The sequence below is a fragment of the Alligator sinensis genome, unplaced genomic scaffold (genome assembly GCF_000455745.1).
Source record: "Alligator sinensis unplaced genomic scaffold, ASM45574v1 scaffold768_3, whole genome shotgun sequence".
Classification (NCBI taxonomy): Eukaryota; Metazoa; Chordata; order Crocodylia; family Alligatoridae; genus Alligator; species Alligator sinensis.
Genome location: NW_005842135.1, coordinates 531,606 through 550,149, shown reverse-complemented (window position 1 = coordinate 550,149; position 18,544 = coordinate 531,606). Strand labels below are relative to the sequence as shown.

The following is an 18,544-nucleotide window of genomic DNA, read 5'->3' as shown; positions in this document are numbered from 1 at the left end:
GGGAGAAGCAGCAGGCAGGGGGCCAGGCAGCGTAAGCATGGAGCCTGGGCCAGTGGGGCCCAGGGCAGGGTGCCAGGAGCCCGTCGTCCACTCCGGCACGTGGTGCTGGAGCAACTGGCGGGTGTGGAGGAGCAGCGGTGGTGGCAAGAAGGGGAGGCTGGGGGCATGAGCGTGGGGCCTGGGCTGGTGCCCAGGGCCAGGGCCAGCAGGGCAGCAGGAGCACAGGGCCTGAGGCCAGGGCTGGCAGGAGTGCGGGGCCTGGGCCGATGCGAGCCAATGCTCAAGGACACGTGTGCAGTGTCCCCTGCCCTAGGCCACAGTGGAGCCAAGCCCGCGGAGCCCCCCCATTCCTGGGCTGCAGTCTGTGACCCATTCTGCTCTGGTCATGCACTCACCTGCTGGAGCCCGGCTACTCGCTGTTAATCCCTGGGCGAGTGGGTCCCCGACTCAGGCCCTGCAGGTGGGGCAGCTGGGGCAGTGTACAGGTGCACAGGTGGCCAGCAGGTGCGGGCTGGCAGGGGCCATCATGGTGGCGGAACAATGAGGCCAGGAGGAGCCAATGCCTTCCTTGGCAGAGCCCACGCAGTGCCTTGCCAAGAGTGGGAGGAGCACAGGAACCAATTATATTTATTTACATTAAATCCTATGGAAAAATGGGTTTCGCTAACACTGTTTTGCTTACCGCTCGGCTTTTCTGGAACCAGATAGGAGCGCTAAGTGAGGGTTGCCAGTACTCTGAATTTTTTTTCAATTGTGAACATATGCTGAATTCAATCTGAATTCAGTAAATGGCTCCATTTGGCCCCAAACTGCATTTTTTTAAAAATCAATTAATTTGCCAAAAACAATAAAAAAATCCAGTTATTATTTTGCCTTCCTAAATTAGTATGTGTTTAAAGAATTAGACATTTTGTAAAAGGTGCTCACTTTTATCCTGTTATAAAAATAAGAAAACTCACAATCTACCAAGTTAACTGCACAATGTCTATGTAAAAATGGCTTCTATACTGACATCTAGTGAAGTTTTTCAGTAACAGAAAAAAAAAAAAAAAAAATCACCATTTTTCCAATACTTAGCATTAACATAAAGCTTTCCATCTTCAAAATGTTTCTATATTACAAACCTATTATAACACCTAATTAGTTAATGTGGAACCTAATTAGTTAATTCGTGAAATGTTGCATGTTTGTGCTTTTGAAAACTGAAGTATAATTCCCTTACCAAAGTTACACCTGTATTTTGAATACTATTTTTTAAATTAAAATAACGTTTATATTATGAATATCTCCAACAATGTGATGGGAATAGTGGATCTATCTAAAGGGATCAGATTAGAGTTAACTAATTTAAATTCACATAGTAAAAATTCTAGCTTCTCCACATATTACTGGTAGGTATTCTGATTAATTGGATCATGCTTGGATTGTGCAGTTTTGTTTTGTTTTTTAAATTGATGTATATAAAAATAAAAGGAAAATAATACAAAGAAACAAATATCATGCTTACAGTATTTTAAAAAATGGTAATATTACAGCACACAATATTACTACACAACACAAAAGCCCCACTGAGAGCTGATCCTCCCTATGCTTGCCACCACATTACTTGTGAGCACAAAATCCCAATATTCCTAACTAACTTCTCTTGAATTCAGTGGGAGTTTTGAACCAAAAAAGGACTTCACTCACAAGCCTTAAATATCTATGGGGCATTCTGAATCCTCTTCACCCTCTTGGGGATTAAAGGCGGAAGGATTTGGTAGAAAGAGTTGCTGCTAAGGGCTCCACCCCATCACCACCATCCACCCTCCATGAAAAGAGAAGACATGTTCCACAGTGTTCCAGCCTCTCCAGGCTACTTACTAGGGAGGTGAGAAGTGACGCTGCACCAGCCACCAAAAAAATCAGCTTCAAGACTCTTTAACATCATGAAAGAGAAGTAACATTTTTACATCTCATCAAAAAGAAGCAATTTAGCATTGCCTGACATCCCATGCCAGGGCAGTGGTTCAACATGGACCCCAGGGGGAATGTGTCACCTACTGAATCATCAGTGAAGCTGTAAATGCCTGGTATAGTGACAAATACTTGAAGACAGACCATTCTGTTTTCACCTCTCATTTGCCATTACGTTTCCAATGAGTTTCAGTTCTGCTTTTTCAAATTTGTGCAGTATTTCAGTCAACCACAGAACCCAAATGAGAACCCAATCTACTTGGGAGCCCTCCTATCCCCAAGGAACAAGAAGCAGTCAGGAAAGGTCAACAAGACACCAATCACTCTTAAAAACAGTTGACACTCTAGGGATTGGTACACTAGCTCTATATTTAGAGCCCTTATACTTTTGAACACTGAGGGCTACTTTCTGGTATCTGATGCTGTTGTCACTGGTCTGTCAAATGAGGTATTCTGGTGAAGGTTCCAGTGTGCGAGGACAGACTAAGAACAAAAAGTGCTTGAGGGAGGCCAAATAAAACGTTACTGAATACTCCATTATGCTTGGGCAAAAGTTTATTTGGAGGTAAATTACATGCTAGTGGTTCATTTCAATGCAATGGGAAAATACTAGTGATTAATTTTGGAAGTATATCATGATTACTAGCAACCAAATATGACTGCTCATATTGTATACAATTTAATCAAGGGTACAAAATTTAACTTTGTTTGAGATTAGTTAACAACTAAACTTTAGGATTGCAATTTTGGATTTGGGTGGAAATAATGTACCTAAGTCCTGGCTCTAGCCACAAAGCCTGTATTCATTCTGGGTCTCAGTTTCCTATCTGATACCTCCATATCTTACAAGGGCTTACAATATTTCATCCAGTAATATTGGTAAAGCTCTCTGACAACTATGCATGGAAGATGGAAGAAAAATTGTCATTATGTGTAATAACCTCTACTTACAGCAGAACTTGCACAGATGTTTTATGAAGGCAAGCCCCAGACTCATCGTAAATATTTGAGAGAGAAGCAATGAAGGGCATTATTAGGACAAGCCTGAAGATTGTTATGTAGGAACTTTAGTCATATTCAAAATGATTAACATCATATTCTATATTAAATGACAAAAAAATACACTGGCACAGCCTTAAAATATTAGTGTGTCATACCTACAAAAACAACATATAGCCAGGTTAAGGTTTATTCAACCCCCTTAACTCTATCCCACATTACAATTAATTTTTTTTATATATATATATATTTTTTTATTTTTTTTTATACATGCAGGATTATCATATACCCCCATTTAATTACAGGGCTATGGTCCAGAATGCTTGTATCTATTTTAGGTATTGATAAGAAACTTTAGTCTTTTCATTTATGTATCAAAGTTTCATTCCAGTTTTAATAGATCTGACCAGGTGGTTCTGACTCATATTTTCCTCTCTTCACTGGTGTTCTTTTGCACTTATATTCACATGCCCCTGCGAGACAAATACTTCCACTCCAGCATCCATTAGTAGTCAAGCCTGGCACACACAAATACCACAAGGACAGAAAGAAAACAAAATCCTTTGTCCAAACTGCCCTGTAGTGCCTTAGCCCCTGTACCTACTTCATGGGGGGCAATGGCCAATGAGTCCACATATGCTTGACACCAAAACTCCCTTTTGTAGCAGAGGAGTGCTGGCTTCCCAAAGAGTCCCTGAATCCTATCCCCGCCAGCATGGTTTGAGGGGTGGAGGGGGAGGAAGAGTGAGGAACAAATGGTATTTGGGGGCTAATGTACTACAACTTGTGGGACACTGCCTTGGCTGACCTGTAATCTGCTACACTCATAGCGTGGAAAATTCATGAAAGAAGTATCCAGAGAGAAAGTGAGTTTGCCATTTGAAGCCACTAAAAGCAAGGAAAATGGGTAGGAGGTTGCAGTAGCAGCAGGACCCAGTGGAAAAGTGTGTCACTCCAGCATTAGTAGCTGGGCCCCAGACTCCTTAAAGAACAGAAGAGGGAATAAATAAAGCTTTCCATCCAGATAGTCCTTTTAGACCGAACTGAATCATAAGAGCTAATGTTTAAACACCTGGTAGTACCAACATACAGCCTACAAAAACCTCCTTTCATCCCATACCAGGCTGGAAGCCTGAAATGACTAATTTGCAAGATTCAGACTCGTGGTCAAAATGAGGTAATGGGGTCCAATCTCCTTCTGCCAACAGAAGCTCAGATAGTTTAAGGGCACCTGATTCCCTGCCTATTAAGAGCAAGACTTTTGTACTTTGTATCCATCTACTTAAAATCCTTTACCAAACAGGCCATGTAATGCTCAAAAACAAAGTCTGTTTTAATCCAGTAAAATGCTTCTCTCATTAAATCCAAATGAACGTCTGACAAAGCTTTGGGTTTTTTATAGCACTCATAAATTTATGCTTCTCACAAGCCTTTTAAAGCACCAAACAACATTTTTTTTCAATTTTTGGATGACTCAGAGCCAAGCTCATTAATGAATTTAGTCTCTGAAAATCAACTTACAGAAGGAAATTAGCTAAAGTTTGTCTTCATTAGACTTGAGACTCAGGCTAACCTGACCTGCTTAAGGAGAAGAAAAAAAAAAGAGCAGTAATCATCATCAATCCCCTGCCACACAGCTTTACTGTGATTAGCTTGCTGAAAACCAATTAAATGCATAAAGCTTGCCTAGACGAGAAGACTTAATTATTCTTCAAATTTCAGTGACAGACATTTCAGTGACTCCATGTTCCCTTGCTGACAAATTTAAAAAGCAGATATCTTCCTTTAAAACATATACTTGCACACAAAGGAGGTTAATTCAAACAAAAATGCACAGAATCCTTTTAAATTACCTACTATAAAATTATGGGATGGACAAGAATGAAAAATTCCCTTCTAAAATCTCAATGGGCCTGAGAGAAGAAAACAACAGCTAATGGATTAATTCAAAGAGCTTCTCTACTTCTATCTCCCTATTTTCCATCAACAGTAGTTTGCTGATTGTTCCCTCAAAAGAATATTGAACATACAATACCACTGAATGTATCAATAAAGTGTAGATTTAGTCAAGCGCTAATTGAATCTTTGTTATTATTGTGTTATTAGAGCTATGCATGGGGAATGTGAAAATATTATCCCATTTAATTTTAATGAATCAACATTGGTGAAGAAGTTTGGCCTTTGTAAACTCCAGAAGGTGGACCTAAACCCCTGGGAGCCAGAGAGGGGCCACATAACTCAGAAGACTACTGACTGCAAGGGAAGGGAAAAATAAAGCAGGAATCAAAGAAGCGTATAAGGTCAATAGCTTCAAAGAATAAAGTTATAGCAATGTGAGCTTCAACAACCTATACTAACCATCCACCTACACCCTGGAGTAGATAAAACTCCTTCTAGAGGCAGGGGAATCATTCAAGATGTTGGCCATACAAGATTTGCCCACAGTGTGATGTGGTTTCTAAGCTGTGGATATCTATCCATTTTGTATAAATTTGTCATAACCCATTGGTACACTAATATAATTCATTAGGTTACTAAATGTGTAGATGAGAAACATTTACAGCCAGATTCTTGTACCTTCTGTAATTTTATTTTACATAAAAATGTGTAAGGTGCATTTTCTAACACACTGGAAGGTCTTGAAAGCAAGCAAGCAAGCAAAGATGGCATGAAGAAAGACAGTTAGTTACAGCTAGCACTACAGCTAGGAATCCTTCTGCTGGCAGAAAAACCTAATTTTTTTTAAAACACTGATGCACTCAAACATAGTTCACATCTCAATAACTTGCTGACATTCTAAAACTCTGCAACTGGGTGGGAGGGGGGAGGAATGTTTTATGCAGCATTGTTGAGAATCTGTAATTAGAAATCTGACATCTTAATTTCATTTCCATATTTTCTTTATAGAAAAGCCAATAAAATTATGTAGGCATTACAAAAGAATATGTAGGAAATGCACATACTTTTCCAAAAAGTAAACGTGAAACTCTAACCTATATGCAGCACTAGGGCTGTGTGAAACAGCATCGTTGTGCTTTGACTTCCGTTTCGACAAAACAGTGTTTCGTTTCAAGATTCATTTCATTTTGAAAGCACTGTTCCATTTCGTTTCATCGAAACTCTATGGCTGTTTCAATGCTGTTTTAACATTTCATCTGTAGCCAGCGCCAGGAAGATTGGTGCTGCCACTGGCCCCAGGCAGCAGCACCAGCCTCCTGTGATCTGGGAGGCAGATTGGGACCTGCACCCCCGGGAGCAGGTCAGCACACCCCTCACAGCCTTCCCAGGGGTGCAGGCAAGCCTCCGATCTGCCTGCCAGATGGCTGGGGCCAGTGGCAGCACCGATCTTTCCGGCACAGGCTACGCCCAGCTGACAGCACCAGCCTCCTGTCATCTGGTAGACAGACCGGAGGCTCACCTGCACCCCCCAGGAGGGTTGTGGGGGCTGTGCCGAACTGTCCCAGGGGCAAAGGCCCTGATCTGCCTCCCAGATTACAGGAGTCTGGTGCTGCCGCCTGGAGCCAGCGGCAGGCAGGCCTGGGGCAAATTAGTTCATGCGGGGATACAGCCTGCCCCAGGATCCCCGCAGGAGCTGATTTGCTCCGGGCACCACACCCTCTTCCAATTGGCTCTGGTGTTGGGCTCAGGGAAAATCAGCTTGTGTGGGGACCCACCGCCGCCTTGGGATCGGGGTGGTGGCAGGTCCATGCATGAGCTGATTTGTCTTGGGCTGTACACCAGAGCTGATCCAAGGAGGCGGGGAGAGCTAGGACTGCGCTTCCTGCTGGACTGAGCCACATGGGGCTGAACAGCTGCTCAGAGCACAACCCTGGCTCTCCCCTGCCAGCTGCTTCAAAATTCGACACATTTAGACTGGCCTCGTTTAGTTTCGAGACTGTTTTGAAGCCCTTCATTTTGTTTCAGTGTCACTGTTTCGAGCTCAAAATGAGTCGAAACAGTGTTGAAACGAAACAGCCAGCGAAGCTTCACACAGCCCTATTCAGCACCATGCATTCCTGGGAATGCTACTTCTCCATTGAGAGAATCCAGAAGATATGTATGGCTGCCTATGGCAAAAACAGTAACTAGTAGCTAAAGCTTGCAATAGAATGTAAGGGTGTCCATGCTGTAGTCCAAGGTGTGACTGCAATATCTGAAGACATATTTGAGACAGATTTGAACATCTTAGCTCAAGTACTGAAAGAAGTATAGCCATGCCAACCCAGCACCCAACATCAGCTAACCCTCTGGGTATTTACCTAACTTTACAGTGCAATGTCTACATTGCAGTACCTGTGTTAGCTAGTTTCAAGAACTGTTGTTGGACTGCAGTGTACACATACCCAATTGGGAAGGCACTGTTGGCATTTGGGTGATTTGCGCAAGATAATGAGAAAATGTTAGATTGGAATCCTGGGCTCCCCTAAAAGACAACAGGCATCTGTCTGTCTTGTGAGACAATAGATATGCACCGAGTGAGGCATCAGTTTATTAAACATTTGTGAGTGAGGCTGCAGAGCTGAATTCTTGAATGACAGTCCCTTCCACACTTATCACGTGAAATTTATATTGAACAGTCCTGAATGTGGTGCAGGGCTCTTCCTGAAATTTATTCTTTTCTCTGCCTGGTAGGCTCTTCTTTCCTTTAAAAGCCTTCATTCTATGCAGACAAGGTTCCTTCGGTGAATTTGATATCTTTTATTAGACCAACATTCTATGCATAATAGACTTGTTTCCAAGAGCTCTGATCCTCAACAATCTTCTTCCAGTCATTTTGTTCAATATTCACTGCCTTCATCTCTCTCTTGCAAATATCTCTGAAATGGAGATAAGGATGCCCACATGGCCTTTCTCCTATAGAGTTCTCTATACAAGAGATCCTAGGGTATATACCCATTGCATTCTCTGCATATGATCAAGTCAATGCTGACTGAGAAGAGAATGGATGCTTGGAATGTTAGCATATTCAAAGACCACAGCATAGGCAACTTAGTTTCTGCCAGGAAATTCCTAAACAGCATAAGTGGCAGCGGTTGAGGTGCTTTTCTCAGGTAGTTGTGTGGTCCAGGATTCACTGCCATACAAACGGGTATTGACGCCACAAGCATGATATACTTTGACCATGGTCTTAACAGTCAGTTTGTTGTTCCACACTCATTTGCTCATGACACCTGATGCTTTGCCAATGAGTATTCAGCTCAGCCTCAAGTGACAGACTTGATAACAAGGGAGCCAAGGTACGTAAATTTATTTACAATATCCAATACATTTTCACTTGTTGTGATTGCTAGTGATGAATCAATGTTCTGGCTTATAATATTGGTCTTCTTGATGCTGATTATAAGACCAAACTCTTGGCAGGCATAAGTGAAGCGACTGATGAGGCTTTGAAGGTCACACTTTGCATGGGCAATCAGTACAGAATAATTAGCAAACAGCAGCTCATGAAGCAAAACTTTCCCCACTTCAGTTTTTTCTTTAAAGCATGTGAGATTGAATAAATTTTACATCTAAGAGAAATTCAGATTAAACTGTAGTCCTGATCTACAAAGTTGAAGGGACTGGACAGTGTCATGCTGACATTTTTTTCCTGATCTTCCTCTTTCTAACCCAAATCACCATTTGGATGGAGATCACTAGGGCAATTTCTCTTTTAAATAATTTGAACTGAGACAGGGGTAGGCAATTATTTCGGGCAGAGGGCCACTTACTGAGTTATGGCAAGCCATCAAGGGCCACATGACAGGCAGCCAGGGGCAGACAAATATTAATTTTGTAATTTTTTTAGGGGCCCTGCAGGCCGGAATGGCCTGGCGGGCCGCATCTGGCCCCTGGGCCGCATTTTGCCCTCCCCTGCACTAAAACAATGCCTTCCAAATAAAAAGACAAAGTTCTTTGCGTAGATGTGATATCTTTTATTAAACTAGCTAAACAGCTGGAAAAATTGTTCTTTGCAAGCTTTTGGGCACAAATGCCCTTTTTCAGGTATAGGGAAAGTGTTTGTGCCCAAAAGCTTGCAAAGAACAATTTTTCCAACTATTTAGTTACTCCAATAAAAGATATCACATCTGCCCAAAGAACCTTGTCTGCCTATGTCCTTAGACCAACACGGCTACAAGCAACATTACAAATAAAAAGACATGTTAATTAATTTAAATAGTCTCCAATCCTCAGTATGAGGTCAGAGAACATTATTAACTCCATTTTACAGATAGAGAAATAGAGACTCCCAGAATTAACTAATTTCATAACATTAAAATAAAAACATATTTTTTTTAAATTTAAAAATAAAATAAAATTTCAAAAAAGCTTGCAAAGAACATTTTTTTCCAACTATTTAGTTGGTTTAATAAAATATATCACATTTACCCAAAGAACCTTGTCTGCCTATATAATTTCATAAAAGAGCTCTGAGGCAGAGCTGAGAACAGAGGCCAGGAACCCAATGTTTTATGAACAAGATACTAGTAAACGTTGTTGAAATCAGTGAAAGTTACTGAAATTCAGCCAGGCTGGGGGAGAGAGGGGGCAGGAATGGGATGGGAATGGGGGCTGTGTGTCAACAACCAGCTTAAAGGTCAAACCAGGGACCCATTATAACATATTGAAGCCCTAAAATTGACCAGGTCTATGTTAGAGACAAAAGGAGGTCTTTTTGTTATATCTTTTATTGGACCAAATGTACAGTTTAGAGATCTGTTGAACAAGTGTTTGGTCACAAAGTGCCCTTCTTAAAATATACTTTATAAAATATACTGTTATATCTTAAAATATACTTTAAAATATACACATTGCAATACCGCTAACTCCACAGACACAAAAATCACAGCTGTGTCAAAAAAAACCCAACCCCCCCATAAGCTCAGATAAAAAAAATCATATGATTTTATATTATAAGAAATATTAGGTCCCTGTATTGCCTTTTGATTTTTTTAATCTTTTTTTTTTCCCCCTAATCTGCTTTGCTCTGGAAGAATGATAGAGAACATAAGGTCTTCAAAACAATCCTCCATTCACCACATTTTCCAGCTTTTCTTCAGCTCATGATAAGGGATAGCACTGTGATCTTTTAGGAAAGGCAATCCTCATATTAATTAAATGATTCTGAGAGAGAGTTTTAAGATACCAATTACTGAGACACACACAATAAAATACATGAGAATTGGTTGGCCACAGCTACACTAATTCACTGGAGAAGCCTACAAGCTGTCTCTCACAGGCAGCTGAATATCACTCTGCTGTTTGCAAAGGTTTGCTGGTAGGTTCAGATCCCTGCCATTCCCCTACAGCAATTTATTACAGCAATCTGCTTTCACTGTATAAAAGAGGGTTTACTCTCTAAGCTCACTTACTAATGGCTTCCTTCTCAACTTCACTGTCACTGCACTATACTGGGAACAGGCTTTTGTTGTGTCCCTTTGTAATCTTTCTAGGTTTGCAGTTTTAATACTCACAAAAGATTAAGTCCTGAAAGAAGAGGTCAAGCCTTAATTTGTATTCACTGTACACCATTTGGATTTTAATCTCCAGAGTCCTACACTGAGGCCACACACTTTAATGCAGGGCAACTGAGGGTGGGTATCATATAAAAGAATAGGCTTACACTTGTTAAGTGAATATTGCAGTTTGATCCTTCACGGTCAGTTGGGTATTTGTTTACACCTATAAAAGATCTAAAACACTAAACACTATCATTCTCATCTGGTAGCATTTTACACCTAGTTTGCACACACTGTACAAAGCAGAGATTAGGAACTACTTATTTTATAAATGCTGAAAGGGCTAGTACAGTAACAATAATTTGGGGGTATATGTCTCAGTAGGTAAATACTTGCAGACAGTAGCTCTGGTGCTTTGCTTCCTGCCATAAAAACCTACAGATTCTTATTTCTCGATAACTGTTCAACCATACACAGCCTTCAGGATCTTGGTTTGCCTTATACGTTTTCGCTTATTTAGCCTTACCCATTCCACCTCTGTGATCTTGCTTTGCAGTGATCATTCGTTCACCCAAACAGAACTAAATTAAACTTCCTTCAGAGTTGAAGACGGTATTCGGTGGGTCAGAAGAGTCTGCTGATGTGCTCAAAGCACTAACACTCCCACAAGAGCTGAAGACTTCCAGCAGTACAGCTAATCACTTCATCCCCCACTCATTGCACGCTGCAGGAAATACAAGCCAATCAGACAGTCCAGAAAGACACCTTGTGTCTGATCTTCAGAAAAGGCAAGTATTTGCTATGATCTGGCTGGCTACAATATCCGTCTGATGATGATATAATGTTCAATTCAAAACCCTGTCCTTATGGAAAAGGTTTTAGAAATTTTATAGGATAATACTTGTCTATAATTTTTTATTTAAACCCAATTGTCAGAATTCTACAGCAGGAACCTGTATTTCTATAGCTTACATTAAAAAATGTGTAAGAAGTCTATCAAGTCTATCAATTTTTAGAATATTTTTCTAAGCAAAGCTGTTTGTTTCATTCCCATTAAATTTTACAGGATTTTTGTATAAGCATATTTATTTTTTCTATAAGGTATTTTCCTTTGCAATGTACCTTCTCATAAAATGAAACAATTAGGATCCCAACAGAGCTCTGTTTAATGCGCTATTTGGGCTTTTATTGCAAAACTGACTTGCACTGACTGAGATTTTTTTCTGGAGGTTAAATACTAAGGTCCTTGCTCAATTTCTATTCAGGCCCCCCAAAAAAGGTGTTTCCATTATTAAGGCCCTCTAAATATAGCCCTCAGTAAAAAAACAAAAACCCCCAAAAAAACAAACCAACCAAAAAAAAACCCCCAAACCAGCATCAAACAGGTAAATAGACTGGACTTTTCAATGTACTCAATGAATGTGAATAATTTAAGTACTTGAGTTCTAGATAATTTAAGGCTGCTTGCAGACGTGGAAAAAAACCCCTAAAACAAAATGTGCTTTACTTTAAACTCGGTGTACTTCTGCATGGAGCCCAGCAAATGCCCAGAAGAAACACTGTGCTAGCTGGACCTGGTTTGCCCAACATCTGTATAGATCGAGAGCTTTAGTGGAGCTTTTTAGGCTCAGCTATTAAATAAAAGCGCCAAAAAACCCACTGAAGCCCCAGTCTATACAGATGCTGCAGAGCTGGGTTGAACTAACATGCTGCTTCTTCTGGTAAAGTGAGGTGTTTTTTTTACTGCTGTCAGCAGCCAAAATAACTAAACACCCTCTAAAACACCTTTTTAAACATTTTAAGGAAAAGATGGACTTGCAAAAACCCAAAGAATTTCCTCAAAATGGATATAACATCTGTTCTTAAGATGTCAGCATTCACTAAACTAAAACTACCCACTCACCCTACCATCCAAGCCACATTTTAGTTTGTATTGTATGTCTATACATTTGTATTATCAAATGTGAATCATATCACGTTATCTTTACCATCTCTTTGTCAAGCCAGATGGGTATTAATAACTTAGGGAATGTCATTAACAGGGCTTTTGTACATTAAGCCACATGAATGAGAAAAAGCAGTGACTACTCTGATTCTTCGTTGTTCAAAGGCCAGTAGCTTTACTACAATTCCTCCTTCCAAAAGTTACTGTATAAGTAAATGCTCTCTCACTGATCTGATTTTCCCTTTAACTCAACAGCTGTGGTCACAATAAGAGAAAACAAGCAGGCAAAAACTATTCAGGGTCAGAAGACTACCCTGGTACTATGGTTTAGGATTAAAAATTTACTACGCAATACAGAGAGATACCCTAGAAATGTGTGTTCAATGTTGCCTAACAAAGGGCATTAGTATTAGCAAATTGTAAAGAAAACACATTATAATACTAAAGGTCACAAAAAGAAGCAGATTGTAGCTTCCCCATTTTGAATTCAGCCCAAAGGAAAGGGACAGAGAAACTGCAGATCTTACTAGATGAGTGGTGCTCAAGCTTTTGGTCCCATGGGCCAAATGAGTAGCACAGGGCCAGTGTACTGAGAAGATTGAGCCCCACACACCAAAATCATGATCTGCGCAGCCTTGGCTGGCTCCACATGTTGGGATTAGGATCTGGGGCCCATTCTCCCATTGTACTCGGCCTTGGTGAGGCCACAGCTGGAGTACTGTGTCCAGTTTTGGGCTCTACAATTCAAAAAGGATGTAGAGAAGCTTGAGAGGGTGCAGAGGAGAGCCACGCGCATGATCAGAGGTCAGGATAACGGACCTTATGAAGAGAGGCTGAGAGCCATGGGACTCTTCAGCCTGGAAAAGCACAGGCTCAGGGGTGATCTGGTGGCCACCTATAAGCTTATTAGGGGTGTTCACCAAGAGCTGGGAGAACATCTGTTCACCAGAGCACCCCAAGGGATGACAAGATCGAATGGTCACAAACTCCTCTGCGACCGTTTCAGGCTGGACATAAGGAAGAACTTCTTCACTGTCCGAGCCGCCAAGGTTTGGAGAAGACTGCCACAGGAGGTGGTTCAAGCACCCACTTCGAACGCCTTCAAGACACTTTTGAATGTTTATCTTGCTGGGATCCTATGATCCCTGCTGACTTCCTGCCCCTGGGCAGGGGGCTGGACTCGATGATCCTCTGGGGTCCCTTCCAGCCCAAATGTCTATGAAATCTCCTCCTCCTGTCCCCACGCATAGGAATCAAGCTCTGGGACCCATCTCCTCCCAGCTCCATGTACAGGGAAGGCCTGGCGCCACCCCCTGATTCTGCATGCTGAGATTGGACTCTGGGGCCTAGTACCACCCTCTCCTAACCCCACATGCTGGGAGGACATGGTGCTACCCTATCTCAGCTCCATATGCCAGGATTAGGCCCTAGCAGTCCCAGGCTGCCCCTGCATGCTGGGATCAGGCATCTGATCTAGTGAGCAGGGCCCAGGGCTCCTCACAGGTCCAGAAACCTGGCAGCAGGGGAACAATGCTTGTACACCCCTGCCACCAAATTTAGAGACCTGTGGGGAGCTCTGCAGGTTGGATGACATTGCTGGGGGCCAGATCTGGTCCACAGGCCAGGAGTTGAGCACCCCTCTTTTAGGCAATGCTCTCATCTCATTCAGTGTACCCTGGCTGCATGCACCTTCATGTTGAAGATGGGCAGAACAGGGGCCTTGGTTTGTATTCCCAACTCTTCCACAATCCCTGCCTAAACCTGAAAAAAATAATTTCAATGATCTAACCTTCAATTTGCCAATCTGTAAAATAATGCTGACCAGTGTGACAGAAAGACTTGGACACTCAATTCATTTGAAATGTTTTGCTAGTGTTCTGAGATCTTCATATGAAAGTGGTGGAATTTATTATAATTCCAAAATACAAAAATCCTAATTATTGTATTTATTTCTATTTGTAGATGGTCACTCATCCACCAAAAAGAGTGCCTATCCTTGTTCTTCTGATTAAGATTTGTGCTACAACTAGGCTCTATAAAAACAACAGCATATTCTGCTCCAATACAAAATACATTAATGCCTGACAAATGAAATAGATCATCAGGCTTTTCAACAGGTTTTGCATTATGTAAATGTAACGTTCTTTGCTTAGAATTTGTGTTCTATCTAAACCAGGATTGTTTCCTTTTTATTGTTTAAAATAAATTCTCATCTCTTGTCCCTACCTTAGTTTATAAGCTAAAATGTTTCTTACAGCTATTTGTATGGACATAAAAACAAAAACTGCTGGAGTACATTGTTCTGATCAGTCTATAACCAGTACAATGTCTATGTTTGTAGCTCTCTATAGAGACTATATTGTTCTGTTTAACTATCATCTATTTCTACATAAAATGATACTGGAAAAAATGCTAAAAGATGCAGCTGCCTTAAGTAATACAGACTTCAGCTGAAGCAAGTTAACCCCTTTTAGAATCTCTGATCTCATGAAACAAATCTTCTGTGTGCAAGCTTTGTGTTTGAGCCATCTTATACCACTGTCTAGTTGAACAACAGGGTTGTTCACAAACAAGTATACCACTCTCCTGTTCTATGGGTCACACAACTCATTTAGAGTTTTATTGAGAAAATGTTAAAAATGCTGGTTACTACATGCCTTTGTAGAGTTGGAAGACAATACAGGACCCTGCACATGGTAGCTATCTAAGTACGCCACTATGATGTATATATTAACACAATCCAAAACATGCAGTTAGTCATGCAATCTGTTAGCCCAGGGTTAAGCGGTTAGAAAGTTTCAATGCGATTCATGGAAAGAAGAGAGACAAGACCCCTGCACAACACATAAGCCAAATGTCAAACTCTGGATGAAGAGTGAAATAAATATAACAGGTGAGTTTTTCAGTCTTCGTATGATCCCTTTATGTTTGGTTAAAGGGCTAGAGTGGTGTTGAGGGACCCCAGTAGCCCAGGCCAGAAAGATTCCTTGATGAAAATGTGGAAGGCAGCTCTAAGGCCACCTTCCAAGAACCCTGCGTAAGCCTTGGGGGGCATACCGAGGACGGGGCTGGGGGCAAATGTATGTCCCACAATGCTGTAGAGATTCTGAACAGTGCTGCATCCCAAAGGACTGCCCCTATGTTTGTCTACATTACAGCATGAGTCTCATCAGCCCCAAGAACAATTCCAGGATGAAAAAGGCACAAACATGGAGCTACTTTAGCTATTTAAACTCCTCCTTTTACCTCTCTCAAGAGTACAGCACAGAATCTCACCCAGCAGCATCAATGAATACCTCCATGGACTAAACTGAGGCACTGGTTCAGGACAACCTTAACTATGTGGTGCATTTTCTTTTAATCACCACCATCACTTGCAGCAGTATGTGTGCAGGTTCTTATAGGTCATCTCATACTGGATACTGAATATTAAAAGATGGCAATAGCACTTGAGCATGCTCAATCACTACAACCTGTCCAGAATTAGAACTAGAGTATTAGTGCTTAAAGGTCCCGTATATCACGCCTGAGCTAGCTGCTTCTGAGTTGAGAGATTTTAACTTCAGGAACATGAAGAAAGGCTTGAGGAAAGGTAGAAGGATGCCCCCATGAGCCACAGATGTGCTGTATTGTGGCACCGCTGACATGTCTGTGGCACCACATGCTGCACATTCAGCTGTTCTCCGTGGTGCAAGGTGGTGGTGGGTTGACCCCAGGAGATCCCCAGGTCAAAAAAACCTGCACACACAAAAAAAAAATGAGCAGCGCATGGGGGAACCATGCGCCATCCAAAACCGGAGCCTGGCCAGCCGGAGTCATCCTCTAGCTGCCAGCCAGGCTCCAAGCCAATGGATCACCACTGCTGCAGCCCTGGGAGGCCCCCAGGTAAAGCTGCTAGGGCCAGCCCAGTGCTGGCCCCAGTCTCCCTTGCCCCACATGTGGTAACCTGCCACACACCAGAAGGCGCGTGGCACAGGCATTCCCCGGGGAAACAAATGTCCAGGCTCATGTGGATGTGGCCATGGAGTCTAAAGAAAAGGATTTATCAAATTCAAGTGTGTTAGCTTATCATAGTCAACACAGGCTGTCCCCCTGTGGCTAAGCATCACCACCTCACAGAAAGGGCTGACTTTGCCCAAATAAAGATAAGGCTTGTCTGGACAAGACACCAAATGATGTTAAAAATGTCAGAAGACATGCTGGTTAAAATACCTTTCAAGACATTTGTTATTTTCCTAATCCAGACAATGGGTCATTACAATCTCTATTCTTCCAGCTGAGTCATTTTTTTTTTCTTTAGAAACCTATTCTGCCACTCCTTAGGCAATCCAAGGAGTTGCTGTTCAGCCATTCAAACTATCACTCATAGTATTTATGTTCTCCAACCTCATTGCTACTCAAAGTTTACAGTTTCATCATCATCATCTGCATTACAGTGCTGCCTATAAGCCCAACCATGTATCAGACACATGCTGAGCACATCCCAAACCCTACCATTTCTCTAGGCCTCACAGTTCTGTGGTGTACAACAGATACAGAGGGAAGTGAAAAACAAAAACACAACATACCTTCCTATGGAGTTTTTGATAATCATATCGAATCTGAGCAAACTCACGGAGACCAAATGATCCTCCAATAACAAGCAGCTGAAATATTAAACAGAGAAAAAGTAATCAGAGTAGCAACAACTATTAGAGGCACAGCACACTGAAAAGCACTATCTATGGATTATGACAAGAAAGCACATTAACCAAATGCACCACACATATTATGATGCTTTGCAATCTACCACAAGGCAAGCCTCAAGGTGAACAGCGGGTATCAGAGCTTTTGTCCACTTCAGTCTCTCTATGGCTCTCACAAATTTCCTCATCTATGTGGAAAGGACTGTAATGGCACTGAGATTTACTGAGAGTCCATTCCCTGTACTCCAGTCCTCACCATTTTCATATACATTTTTTCAAATAGTTTCTTGATTTATCATAAACAGAGAGGCCTTAACATCACTGCAAAAACGTATTACTTCCCCATCTGAGTTTGAAAATGGTGAGAAGCATCCAGCTGACTTATTCTGATGTCTGTGCATAAAGGATCTAGTTAATAAAGTTCTGAAACAAAGTAGCAGGTTGGAACCATGGTTCCACTGTACATTACTGGTAGCTGAAGAAATCAAATCCAGTGTATCTGTCTTCATTACCTCCTCATTGGCTGTTAGAGTATTCACCATACCGCTGAAGTTTATGAAAAGGAATAAGAAAGGGAGAAACTGGCAATGTAACGTCTCACATCTACATGAAGAAAATCATAAAATGATCTCTTCCTATGGCAGGCAAACACACAAAGTGCAAAAATACTTTTATGACTCCAGTGCCTCAGAGCCCTGTCATAGCTTGGCAAACAGATCAAATATTGTTAATGCATACCATTAAGTCCTGCCTAAGTTGCCACACAGAAGAATCACTGACTCTTGTTCTAGCCTGACAAATTTCTGTTTTTCTGTAAAGGCCCACTGGCAGATGTACAAAAGGCGTGCAAGCGGAATTCATGGAAAGGCATGTCTGAGAAGTGGAAGGAGAGGGGAAAAAAAAGGAGGCTTTAAGGACATGAGCAAAAAAAGTCCTTGTACTTTCTGTCCTGTGCTGTTAACTCCTTTCCCTGCCAACTACTTCTCCAATTAATGTGGCGGCAGTTTTCCATACAATACTGACTGATCTACTGAAATATATCAGGCTCATGACACAGCTTTAACAATATTCTGAGTCTCACAGCTGTTATGTTGTGCCACACAGAGCAGTTAAATAGCATGCCCTAACTAATCAGCATGCTACGCCTGAGATTATTTCAGGGATACCACAAAGTAGCATGTGCTGTGTTTAAAAAAAGTTCTGAGTGTATTCCTTCTGAAAGGTGCAGTCATATTTCATTTTTCATCAGAAAAATGAAGGTCTGCCACAGAAACAGTAATAGTTATAATATCTCCCCTCAGAAGCTGACAGGTGCTGGATCAGTAGCACTGCAGACTAAATCCTTCTACAGGAAACCCTCGGTATTCACGGGTTCAGCATTTGCAGTTTCAAATATTCGCAAATGCCGAACCTGCATTTTAAATGCACTTTAAACACTTAACGGAGCTCCTTGGGAGCTCTGTGCTTGCTGCCGCCAGGCTCCCACTGCCACTGTTGGACTCCCACTGTTGCCACTGTGG

At 41.7% G+C, this 18,544-nt stretch overlaps 1 protein-coding gene across 3 annotated transcripts in view; it reads right to left on the bottom strand.

Annotated features, from left to right (window-relative positions):
* The window catches only part of LOC102377416 (cytochrome c oxidase assembly protein COX16 homolog, mitochondrial), an 86,282-nt gene that overhangs the window by 41,239 nt on the left and 26,499 nt on the right, over positions 1-18,544 (bottom strand). For 2 of the 3 annotated variants that reach the window (XM_025205966.1, XM_006025173.3), the window contains one exon: positions 16,908-16,985. In XM_025205966.1, the coding sequence (XP_025061751.1) occupies positions 16,908-16,985 (78 nt within the window). Of the gene's footprint in view, positions 1-13,478; positions 16,078-16,907; positions 16,986-18,544 lie in introns of those variants that run through there. The other variant, XM_025205967.1, reaches the window with a different exon arrangement.